At 44.6% G+C, this 13,378-nt stretch overlaps 1 protein-coding gene across 3 annotated transcripts in view; it reads right to left on the reverse strand.

Moving 5' to 3' along the window:
* Nucleotides 1-13,378, reverse strand: part of AFTPH (aftiphilin) — a 98,355-nt gene that overhangs the window by 53,980 nt on the left and 30,997 nt on the right. For all 3 annotated transcript variants that reach the window (XR_005778515.1, XM_040430112.1, XM_040430114.1), the window contains exons 4-6: nt 7,549-7,684; nt 5,937-5,993; nt 3,964-4,086 (exon numbers count right to left, since the gene is read on the reverse strand). Coding sequence is in view for 2 of the 3 variants with exons in the window: in XM_040430112.1 (XP_040286046.1) it covers nt 3,964-4,086; nt 5,937-5,993; nt 7,549-7,684 (316 nt within the window). In the remaining variant the exon portion in view is untranslated. The remainder of the gene's footprint in view (nt 1-3,963; nt 4,087-5,936; nt 5,994-7,548; nt 7,685-13,378) is intronic.

Here is a 13,378-nt window from a genome sequence, read left to right on the forward strand (position 1 = left end):
AACGGCTGTGGAACTACAACTCCCAGTTGTTCTCGGAATTCACATAGAAGTCATTGCCGCATGTTGGGAGTTGCTGTTTCACGAGGTTGCCGACATCTGATATATAGTTTTGAGGCACTCGGGATCATGAGTGGGGGACCATATCTATGACAAGTATACACTGCGTGCAGAATTATTAGGCAAATGAGTATTTTGACCACATCATCCTCTTTATGCATGTTGTCTTACTCCAAGCTGTATAGGCTCGAAAGCCTACTACCAATTAAGCATATTAGGTGATGTGCATCTCTGTAATGAGAAGGGGTGTGGTCTAATGACATCAACACCCTATATTAGGTGTGCATAATTATTAGGCAACTTCCTTTCCTTTGGCAAAATGGGTCAAAAGAAGGACTTGACAGGCTCAGAAAAGTCAAAAATAGTGAGATATCTTGCAGAGGGATGCAGCACTCTTAAAATTGCAAAGCTTCTGAAGCGTGATCATCGAACAATCAAGCGTTTCATTCAAAATAGTCAACAGGGTCGCAAGAAGCGTGTGGAAAAACCAAGGCGCAAAATAACTGCCCATGAACTGAGAAAAGTCAAGCGTGCAGCTGCCAAGATGCCACTTGCCACCAGTTTGGCCATATTTCAGAGCTGCAACATCACTGGAGTGCCCAAAAGCACAAGGTGTGCAATACTCAGAGACATGGCCAAGGTAAGAAAGGCTGAAAGACGACCACCACTGAACAAGACACACAAGCTGAAACGTCAAGACTGGGTCAAGAAATATCTCAAGACTGATTTTTCTAAGGTTTTATGGACTGATGAAATGAGAGTGAGTCTTGATGGGCCAGATGGATGGGCCCGTGGCTGGATTGGTAAAGGGCAGAGAGCTCCAGTCCGACTTAGACGCCAGCAAGGTGGAGGTGGAGTACTGGTTTGGGCTGGTATCATCAAAGATGAGCTTGTGGGGCCTTTTCGGGTTGAGGATGGAGTCAAGCTCAACTCCCAGTCCTACTGCCAGTTTCTGGAAGACACCTTCTTCAAGCAGTGGTACAGGAAGAAGTCTGCATCCTTCAAGAAAAACATGATTTTCATGCAGGACAATGCTCCATCACACGCGTCCAAGTACTCCACAGCGTGGCTGGCAAGAAAGGGTATAAAAGAAGAAAATCTAATGACATGGCCTCCTTGTTCACCTGATCTGAACCCCATTGAGAACCTGTGGTCCATCATCAAATGTGAGATTTACAAGGAGGGAAAACAGTACACCTCTCTGAACAGTGTCTGGGAGGCTGTGGTTGCTGCTGCACGCAATGTTGATGGTGAACAGATCAAAACACTGACAGAATCCATGGATGGCAAGCTTTTGAGTGTCCTTGCAAAGAAAGGTGGCTATATTGGTCACTGATTTGTTTTTGTTTTGTTTTTGAATGTCAGAAATGTATATTTGTGAATGTTGAGATGTTATATTGGTTTCACTGGTAAAAATAAATAATTGAAATGGGTATATATTAGTTTTTTGTTAAGTTGCCTAATAATTATGCACAGTAATAGTCACCTGCACACACAGATATCCCCCTAAAATAGCTAAAACTAAAAACTACTTCCAAAAATATTCAGCTTTGATATTAATGAGTTTTTTGGGTTCATTGAGAACATGGTTGTTGTTCAATAATAAAATTAATCCTCAAAAATACAACTTGCCTAATAATTCTGCACTCCCTGTATAGCATATAAAGAGAACCATCTGAGCAATGGATGCGAGACAAATGCTGAGCTTCAGTTTAATATCAGGGAAACCTCTGGACCCTTGTTTCCACTTCTTTGTGCAAATAACTGTCTATTGTAATCCTTTTTTGTAAATCCATACTGGAGTTTTCTGTAGTAGAGATGGAATTTAAAGAGGACCTGTCCCCCCAGAAGTGCAGTGCACTCTGCAGGCAGCATGTTATAGAGCAGGAGAGGCTGAGCAGACCGATATATAGTTTTATGGGAAAAGATTCAGTGAAACCTGTAATTTATACATTCAGGTCTCCATTTCGGATTTATTTTTCACGGGGAGTTGATTGATAGCTATGTCTGTATACACACTTACACATAGAATGCTATCAAGTCAGAAAGAGAAGAGATTTGAATGTATAAATGACAAGTTTAAAGAACTCCTGCAAAAAAATTGTATTCTATGATCCACTAGAAAGGTACAGAATGTAATCTGCTTACCATTGCCTATCCCCTCCCTTCCGATCCTCAGCTGTGTCATGTGACCAGAAATCAGACTTTCCAAATAACACAGCATCTTATGTGTGGATAGGAAGTCGGTTTCTCTAAGTATTCCTATGGGGGCCTCAATGTCGGTCTCATAGGAATGAGTAGAGACGTAAATGACTTCCTGTCCTGTCTCAGATGGAGATCAGAGAGTTGGTCACATGACACAGCTGAGGATCAGTAGGGAGGGGATAGCTCACAAATACGGTCACTGATGAGAAGATTACATTCACTACAGTTTACATCTTGCACCTTTATAACAGGTCAAAAAATAAAAGTGTTTTGAGAGAGTGCTACTTTAATTGAATTTTCCGCAAAAATATAGAGCAGGAGGAGCCGAGCAGATTGATATATAAGACGCTGTCTGAAGACTGCACTGCATTTTCTGGTGACAGGTCCTCTTTAAAGGGGATGTCTCACTTCAGAAAGTTGCATTTATCATGTAGAGAAAGGTAATACAAGCCACTTACTAATGTATTGTGATTGTCCATATTGCTTCCTTTGCTGGCTGGATTTATTTTTCCATCACATTATACACTGCTCGTTTCCATGGTTACAGACCATCCTGCAATCCATCAGTGGTGGTCGTGCTTGCACACTATATGAAAAAGAATCAGCCGGGACCATGGGAGCACACATAGGCTGGTGCTTTTTCCTATATTGTGCAAGCACGGACACTGCTGATGGATCGCAGGGTGGTCGTAACTATGGAAACGAGCAGTTTATAATGTGATAGAAAAATAAATCCAGCCAGCAAAGGAGGCAATATGGATGATAACAATATATTAGTAAGTGGCTTGTATTAACTTTCTCTACATGATAAATCCCACTTACTGAAGTGAGAGAACCCCTTTAAGACCAGCTATGACAAGGTTGAGCTTCCCAGTAGAATATTTTACATGGTTGTTTTTGTATGATACGATTAACACTAAGGCTACAATGACAATGTATGTAACTAGACATTTTTTCCATAGAATAATCACAACAAAGTCCATTGAAAGCCATATGTAAAAGAGTTTCAATATTAATATATAAAGCAAAAAAACACAACTATAGCTAGAAAAAAATAATTGAATAAAAAGCATTTTGTTCGACTTCATTTCTTTTTAGACAACTTAATAGATTCCTATGGATAGACTTTCAAGGCCATGATCACACAGAATGGATTTGGAACATCTGCCATGAATTTTTCAGAAAATCTGCATCAGATATCAAAAGCTACATTGCAGCAGACGATGACTAGAATGAGCGTCGGTCAGGAATGTGCGCTGCCGCTTCATTCAGTTCCATCAGACTGCCGCAGATAGCAAAGTGCTGTACTCCACTTATCTTTAGCAGTCCCACAGAGCTGCATCGGTGGGGGGCCGATCGTTCGGATACCTATCCCCTATAGGCATTTTCTGGAAGTTAAATATTGATGACCCATCCTCCGTATAGGTCGCCAATATCTGATCAGTGGTGATCTGACTCCCAGCACCCCCGCCGATTATCACAGTATGCCAAGTGCAGTTGCATGCATTGCATAGCGCCTATGCTTGGTATTGCAGCTCAGCCCCATTTACCTGAAGGGGACCTACTGATGACCCATCCTCAGGATAGATCCTCAATAGTTAATGGTTGGAAATGCACTTTAATGGTAATAATACAGCAAAATAACAATTGCAAATTCCACTGATGTCTTGCTTGATGGCAAAGAATTGGACACGTATGTACCTGTAACTGGTCAGAAGAACAAATACTCTCATCTGGAGGAACAGGAGACGACTGCGCTATTGATGCTATCTTTTCTGCAGCAGATAAAGGCTTGAGAGGTTCCTTGGTCGGCTCCAGCATACCCTACATCATCACCAATGGGTAAAGAAAAAAAAAACAACAAATTACATAAAGCATCGATGAGATGGTAAAATAACATAGAATACCACAGTTCTTCGTAAAAACAAGACATCAGGCGCCCTCTTGTGGCCATCCACTGGATAAACCACACAGGCTGAAAAAAACTTGTGCTACACCCAAGCAACTTCAAGCAAAACCGATGCAATTGAGAGTAACCTTATATACAGACGCTGCATGGAGCTGCCGTTGAATATTGTACCTTATTATGTGTTTATATAACTTATAACCTGATCGTCATTTTGCTGTAGTGCGTGGACAAAACAATTTGGATTCATGTAATTGGTTGGGAATAATTTCCAAATACATTTTAGCTCACATAAAAAATATTTGCTTAAAAAAATAATATGGATCAGATAGGTTCCAAAATAAAAAATAAATCAGCCACCCTCCCCATCACTGACCCCCTGCTGCTGCTGCCATAACGGCACTGTTCAGGTCACAGCTGCCCGACGCACTGGAAATGCCAAGAAAGGGCTGCTCAGAAATCACCGCTAAGGCCACTGACTGGGCCTCTCTTACCATTTCTGGCAAGACAAGCTGGGATCAGAAAGTGCAGATCAGCAGGGACCAGAGCAATGTCGGAACAGACACGATGGGATGGGGGTTGAATCAGCGATGTGTAAGGATTTATTTTTTTTTTTTTTAAAGGGGTTCTCCAGACATTTTCATATTGACGATTTATCCTCAGGATAGGTCATCAATATCATATCGGTGGGGGTCCAACACCCAGCATCCCCGCCAATCAGCTGTATGGGGAGATGGCGCTGTGCGCACGTGCAGTCTCCCTTCCTGTCCTCTGCTGCTGTCTCATAGACATACAGTGGATAACAGGAAGAGAGAAGGGAGACAGCACGTGCACAGCGCCATCTCCCCATACAGCTGATCGGCAGGGGTGCCGGGTGTTGGACCCCCGCCGATCTGATATTGATGACCTATCCTGAGGAGAACCTAACATTTTCTCACCAATTTCAAGAAACACTGGTGAAGGGCAGCTGATAATCTTCTCAGTTGGGTAAAATCACTGAGATCGGCGGGGTCTGACTCCTGTCGCCCCCACTAATCGGGAGCAATCTTCTTCTAACTGACAACATGTCATACACAGACGAATACGGATACCACGCAGTACATTTTTTTACTGGATGCCTCTGTATAGAACAGCGTGGTTAAAGGGGTTTTTCCCCGATTTTCATATTGATAGCCTATCCTCATGTTCACCGATGCCTAGCACAGCCGCTGTGCAATGGATGGAGCTGTAATTGGTAAGCGCACCGTGGCTCCCTCAAACAGCCGATTAGTGGGGGTGACAGTGGTCCGGCCCCCGCCGATCTCATGTTGACGACCTATCCTGAGGTTAGGCCATCAATAAGAAAATCCCCCAAAAAAAACTTAAATACACCATCCTATGAATCTAAAAGAAAAGGGTATAACAACACATCCGGAAGCCCCATTCTGGCCTCGATCGGGTGATCTGCAACTACAGCCAATTCCAAGCCTGGCATCATCAGAAATATTCTGAAGGCTCACAATTACCAGCTGGGTACATCTTGTACATGCAGTGATCTGATCAGACAAAGGCTCCACATTGCATTGCCCGTAATGAGCAGAAACCATATAGGGGCATCCTAGTCCCCTGCTTTTCTATGCAGCTCATAGACGACACTGGCTCTGGAAAGTTGGGGGTAAACAAGTGTCTGTATAAAGAAACCCAAAGATAAAAAAAAAAAAAGAAACCAGCAATAATCATTGGCTAGAAACCTGTATAAATCTAAGATATAATAGACTACACGGCTTACCAGACCTGCTGCATACATGGGCACGATAACCGGCTGCTTCTTATTGCCTGTAAAGAGCTGCAAACAGTGAGACAATCAGTACAAGACGTCGTCCATGGGGCAGCAAAGAGCAGGTGAAGGGGTATTACGGTATACAGCTCGCGTTATACTTCCTGCTTCAATTCCTCGTGGGATTATTTTTTTTTTTTTAAGATCTCTGCTTGCTGCCATTCAATAGGAATAGTTATTGTTTACTTCCTGGAATTATACTGGAAATCTGAATTTCAGGATACGTTTTATTTGCTGAAACCGAAATACCTCTTGAAAACACAAAATAGTATATAACATACTAAAAAGGGTTATCCAACACTAACAAATGCCCCCCCCCCCCCCAGATATGCTGGGCCCCTCACACTAATTCTACTTAGGTTCCATTCACACGTCCGCAAAATGGGTCCGCATCCTTTCCGCAATTTTGTGGAATGGGTGCGGACCCATTCATTCTCTATGGGAACGGAATGGATGCGGACAGCACACAGTGTGCGGTCTGCAGGCGCAATTGCGGAGCGCGGCCCCGATTTTGGGTCCGCAGCTCCGCATAAAGATAGAGCATGTCCTATTCTTGTCCGCAGCTTGCAGACAAGAATAGGCATTTCTATGGGGATGCCGCAATTTGCGGGTCCGCAACACACCACGTACGTGTGAATGCAGCCTTACCTGGCTCCCCGCGCCACTCTTGGTCCCCGTACCGCCGCTGCTGCTTCTCCCCGTGCACGGATCAAAACATCCGGTGTCGGGGGAAAGCAGCCAATGGCAGGCGGTGACCCGCGATGCTAGGGAGGCTCTTCACCGCCTGCCATTGGCTACTGCCCCAACACCGGATGTTTTGATCCGTGCACGGGAAGAAGAAGCAGCGGCGGTACGGGGACCAAGAGTGGCGCGGGGAGCCAGGTAATGTGAGGGGCCCAGCATATGGGGGGGTATTTGTTAGTGTTAAAGGGAACCTGTCACCGGGATTTTGTGTATAGAGCTGAGGACATGGGTTGCTAGATGGCCGCTAGCACATCCGCAATACCCAGTCCCCATAGCTCTGTGTGCTTTTATTGTGTATAAAAAACGATTTGATACACATGTAAATTAACCTGAGATGAGTCCTGTATGTGAGATGAGTCAGGGACAGGACTCATCTCAGGTTCATTTGCATATGTATCAAATCGTTTTTTTACACAATAAAAGCACACAGAGCTATGGGGACTGGGTATTGAGGATGTGCTAGCGGCCATCTAGCAACCCATGTCCTCCGCTCTATACACAAAATCCCGGTGACAGGTTCCCTTTAATTTATCATACTAGACATGCTTTTACTCTACCCCAGTTTTTTTTTTTCCACTTTGCTTTCATTAGAGAATATAAATGATAGAAAGCCAAATCATCAGACAAAGGATGGGCAGAACACAGTTTGCCGGACGCTTTGGCAGTGACAATGGGGTTAAGAATTGCTGACCCAAGACGCTGTTTCTAAGCACATGATGTCCGCCGAGGAGCTGCTAGTTAGAAGGTTCACTCAAGCGGCTTGCTCCTTCCCTGCAGGGCCTTTGTTCAGACAATAGCGGGGACAGAACAACTAACATACTATGTTCCTTGTGTCGATTCCTAGGGAGCGCAGGAGCTTTTTGTTGCTGTGAGATCCTCCCCACTGGTGCTTCAGTCCGTAGGCATCATGAATATCCTGCAGCTCGCTCCATATGTCCAGCACTTCTGTGTGTAAGCTGTGGAAAACCAAGGCGTTAGAGAGCTCCCACTGCTCGCACCGACAATGGCACATCTGCTGCGGGGAACGCTTCGTGCACAGTCCCTTTAATAGAAAATATGGACGCGGTAGATCACTGCAGCAGAGCGACAAGCGCAAAAGCAGAAAGTGACACATTGCATCAAAAACGGCCTGACAGTCCTGCATCATTTACTACAGGAGGCTAAATGGAGGCCCACAGGTTCTTATTAGGGACTGTACTCCGAATACTGCAGAGCTTCGGACAATATCTCCTTCAGGACAAGTCGAATTTTGCAAACAAAGTGGGTCATTTATTAAGACCACGTTTTAGATGCCGGTCTTAACCCCTGCCCTGGGAGTGGATCCGCCAAAGTTATGTAGAGGCGCCGGCAGTGTAAATCTACGCCAGCTCCCTTGCTGGCATAGATTTAGAACATTTTCTACACCTAAAGCAGGCGTAGAAAATGAGAAATGAGACGGGCCTGGCAGCCTGACTCCTTCTGTGCCCCGTCCCCATTTTTAGACCTGGCTTGAGTGGGGGAAAAGTTGCAGATTGCGGCGCCAACAACCTTAGCGCCGCAATATACTGCTATATATGATCGTAAATGATCCCCAAAGATTTAGATTTTTTGCTTCTCACCTTCCAAGGGCCATAACTTTATTTCACCATCGCCTTGGGAGCGCCTGCTTTTTGTGGGATGATTTAAAAGTATAATCTGTCACCACGATCCTGGACTATGATCTGCAGTAATATATGTGTAGTAGCGAAAATAAAGCTAGTTTTACACCTGCGCTGCCAGATACTACCGCCTTCTCACCGGACACTATTGACTATAATGTGGTCTGGCCGAGATTCGGCCGCTATCTGGCAAATATGCAGAGAATGGGACTGGTAAAAAAACAGCAGAAAGTAGCCTAAAGAGTCCAGATCACTATTTTTTTTATTTTCCTCGTGCCCCGCCATTCCTCTTCTGTCAGCATTTATAGTTCGCTTAAATACTTTGTCAGGGCTGCTGTGCATGTGCCCAGGAATCCTCTCCATTATGTCAGCATGGCACAGCAGTGTGGACTGTGTATGTCAGTGCCACGTTGAGCTCTGACAGCAGAGGAATGATGGCCAGTAGAAAACTAAAAAACGATGATCTGGACTCCATATGTGCAGCACTACAAGGAAAAAACGGTAGACTTTTTTTGTCCGTCGCTATCCAACGTCATCAGGGATGTGCTGGATGAATATGAACGATCCCCTAAAAAATCTATGGGATCAGTTCTGGCTTTCTGCCCTTTTCTGCACCTCTCTGGAGGGGAACTGAACTGGACTGCCGGATATACAGTACAGACCAAAAGTTTGGACACACCTTCTCATTCAAAGAGTTTTCTTTATTTTCATGACTATGAATTAAGGCTACTTTCACACTAGCGTTTAGGTCGGATCCGTCTGGTATGTGCCCAGACGGATCCGCACCTATAATGCAAACGCTTAGATCCGTTCAGATTTACGGATTTTTTTTTTTTTTTTGTTCATGATAATGCAAACGGATCCGTTCAGACTTTACATTGAAAGTCAATGGGAGACGGATCCGTTTGAAAATTGAGCCATATAGTGTCATCTTCAAACGGATCCGTCCCCATTGACTTACATTGTAAGTCTGGACGGATCCGTTTGCCTCCGCACGGCCAGGCGGACACCTGAACGCTGCAAGCTGCGTTCAGGTGTCCGCCTGCTGAGCGGAGCGGAGGACAAACGGAGCCAGACTGATGCATTCTGAGCGGATCCGCATCCATTCAGAATGCATTAGGGCTGGACGGATCCGTTCGGGGCCGCTTGTGAGAGCCTTCAAACGGAACTCACAAGCGGAGCCCCGAACGCTAGTGTGAAAGTAGCCTACACATGTGGAATTATATACATAACAAACAAGTGTGAAACAACTGAAAATATGTCATATTCTAGGTTCTTCAAAGTAGCCACCTTTTGCTTTTATTATTGCTTTGCACACTCTTGGCATTCTCTTGATGAGCTTCAAGAGGTAGTCCCCTGAAATGGTTTTCACTTCACAGGTGTGCCCTGTCAGGTTTAATAAGTGGGATTTCTTGCCTTATAAATAGGGTTGGGACCATCAGTTGCGTTGAGGAGAAGTCAGGTGGAAACACAGCTGATAGTCCTACTGAATAGACTGTTAGAATTTGTATTATATTATGGCAAGAAAAAAGCAGCTAAGTAAAGAAAAAACGAGTGGCCATCATTACTTTAAGAAATGAAGGTCAGTCAGCCGAAAAATTGGGAAAACTTTGAAAGTAAGGGCTATTTGACCATGAAGGAGAGTGATGGGGTGCTGCGCCAGATGACCTGGCCTCCATAGTCACCGGACCTGAACCCAATCGAGATGGTTTGGGGTGAGCTGGACCGCAGAGTGAAGGCAAAAGGGCCAACAAGTGCTAAGCATCTCTGGGAACTCCTTCAAGACTGTTGGAAGACCATTTCAGGGGACTACCTCTTGAAGCTCATCAAGAGAATGCCAAGAGTGTGCAAAGCAGTAATCAAAGCAAAAGGTGGCTACTTTGAAGAACCTAGAATATGACATATTTTCAGTTGTTTCACACTTGTTTGTTATGTATATAATTCCACATGTGTTAATTCATAGTTTTGATGCCTTCATAGTCATGAAAATAAAGAAAACTCTTTGAATGAGAAGGTGTGTCCAAACTTTTGGTCTGTACTGTATGTGAAGCTGGTCTTACAAGCCAATAGAAAGATTGTTTTGTATTAAAACCTTGCCATTATCTTTCCACCTTTATTTTGAGCAAAAAAAAAAACCCATGGCCGGATGTTACATGTTCATTAATAGGAACTTATGAAATGCCCACAAACACTGTGGGGGTCATTTACGAACAGATACGCACCACCTTTGTGGCGTATATCTAGTACATATTCTGTCGCACACCATGTTGCAGCAGAATCTGTGACTTCTTCCCCGTTCATGCCAGGTCTAAAAAAAGGGGCATTGCATGGGCGGGGACGGGCCAGGCGTAGCAAGGAAGCAGTCTTAGATTTGGAATCGGCGGTGGATGCGCCGAAGTTATGTAGAGGCCAGGCGCCTCTACATAACTTTGGCGATCCACCACCAGCGCAGGGGCTTTTTAAGACTTACGTGTAAAACCATGGTCTTAATAAATGTGCCCGATGCCTTTTTAGTGGTGTTTTAAATTCCCTGACTTTTTTTTTTGTCCCTTGGCAATTTGGGACAGCATTCTCTGGGCGTGGCCTTTTTTCAGGCATTCTTTCACAGACCTTCTATAGGGGGGAAAAAAGGCTAAAAGAAAGTGAAATGTAAATAAAAAGATGCCACTCAAAAATAAAATAATAATAATTTCATGCCACTTTTTACAAACTAAAAAAAAAAACTAAACATAAACTTAGTATGGCGGCCCCCTAACACAGCCACACAACGCAGTAATAGTACACCACTGCCGTCTAGCGCACACAGTGGCTGAGACCTTATCTGGCGCACATAGGCGCTTCCGTCATGCTTTTGGTACAAATGTGGCTATGGTTTTAAGCAAAAAAAAAGATCTAGTAATTTTTTGCTAGAATTGTGAATGAATAAAAACAAATATGACTGCAATTATGGCAAAACTGTGATAAAAAAATAAGTGAAGCCATGAGCTCTATATGTACATGTACCCCAAGTCCTGTTAGGGGTCCCCTTGGCATATCAAAGTGATTTAGGTGTGTGAAAATTTCAACGCCTGTTCTGTGGCAATTCCTGGGGTTTAAGACCTATCCACTTACCAATGTACATAGGCTGCATGTGTACAGGGGGATAAAGTGTGAAGATGCAGTTTCCGATCACTTCAGTTCCATTTTGTGGGCGAGCTTTGTCTACATATTTTCTCAAGGTCGTTTTGGGATTCTGACTCACTGTGGACCTGGGAACAGGCTTCTTCAAGGTCTGGGGTGAGAGCAGATGAACACCACATACACAGTGACAACTATGGAGAGCATGTGCTGGCTACGTTCCACCAGAGAGCATAAGGGTCCATTCACACGTCCGTAGTGTATTGCGGATCCACAATACACCCGGCCGGCACCCCCATAGAACTGTCTATTCTTGTCCGAAATTGCGGACAAGAATAGGACATGTTCTATCTTTTTCCAGAGCCGTGGATGGGAAGATCAGGGGCAGGGCCCCAGATGGCGACCACAATGGTCGCAAATGGGACTTAAAATTGCTAAATGGCGACAAGACTTTGTAGTCTTGTCGCCATTTGCGCCTAGACCCGCCGCTGCTCTGCCGCTTTCACAAACTGACATGGCACGCGCTGCTCTCAGCGCGTGCCATGTTCTTCTCAACAGCACAGGGGAGAAGGAGGCAGTCCCTCCCCCCTGTACTGCTGCTGCCACCAATGGGCTGATAGCAGGGAGGAGGAGGAGGGGAGGGGCTGTGGCCACTGCACCACCAATGAATATAGTATATGCTTAATACGATCGCAGGCTGCGCTGTGGGTGCCGGCCATATCCCATACAAGGGCACCCAATCTCTATGACTGCGCGCTGCGATCCGCCGCTATTAACCCCTCAAGTGCCACACCTCAAGTGTCCCGACAAAAATTAGGTTAGGACTGTTCTATTATGGTCCAGACGTTCCATAAAATGTGGAATGCACGCGGCTTTTTTGGCGTTTTATTTTTTTCACGTGGTATCGAGTATCGCAACCCTAGGTAAGACGTGTGTTTTTTTTTATTATACCGTAATTATATGTATTTTAAATTTGGCGACTAAAAATTTTAATTTGGCTCCTAAATTTTTCAGGTTAGGAGCCAATGGCTCCTTGATATTTTTTTTTTAGTATGGAGCCCTGAGGGGTGCGCTCCGGAAATGCGGACAGCACACTGTGTGCTGTCCGCATCCATTCCTGCCCCATAGAGAATGAATGGGTCCGCACCCGTTCCGCAATTTGCGGAACGGATGCGGACCAGTTCTACGGACGTGTGAATGGACCCTAAAACTGTACCCATTCAGGGAAGATGTCAAAAGCTCAACCGACGGGGGAGGACGCCTCGTGTAGGGACCTAATCAGTGTTTTCCCGAGCGAGACTCTGACTGCTGTCGCTGAAAGGGCTTCCACGCCGATGTGTCGCTGTCAGATGATTTTAACTCCATCGTATGTACCTTCATTCTGGATGTAGTCAGGACTCCAGCTGAGGTGTTGATATAATTGTGTATTATGTGCTTTATCCTTTGCATGTAGATAAGCGCAAAATAAGGACATTATATCGCTAAATGTATATACTAATTATATTTTAAAGAGTTAAAGAGTATCCAAAGAGTTAGAGAGTATCCAAACCTAAAGTCTTGCTCTTAACAGCAAAACAGGGGTTGGCTACTGCGGTGTATCTGCCTGTGTATACAGTGGCCAGCAATCATTGGTGAGACACTGAGACGGCTATAAAGGCAGGAGTGATTTGTCTTTTAATAAGACCCCCTATTGTCGGGACGATTCAGCTATAAAGGAATCTTACTGCATATGTGCATATACACACAGCCAAAGAGTAATGCTGCATTTACCTGCGTCTATTGAGCACATAATTGTCAGAAAGAAAGCTTTCCTTCCTGAAAATTGCCTGCTTGTTCGTGGAGGCGAAGAACTGCGTTTACATGGAGCGATCACCTCCACAGTATGAGGATGGGGGA

The sequence above is a fragment of the Bufo bufo genome, chromosome 4, assembly GCF_905171765.1.
Source record: "Bufo bufo chromosome 4, aBufBuf1.1, whole genome shotgun sequence".
Classification (NCBI taxonomy): domain Eukaryota; kingdom Metazoa; phylum Chordata; class Amphibia; order Anura; family Bufonidae; genus Bufo; species Bufo bufo.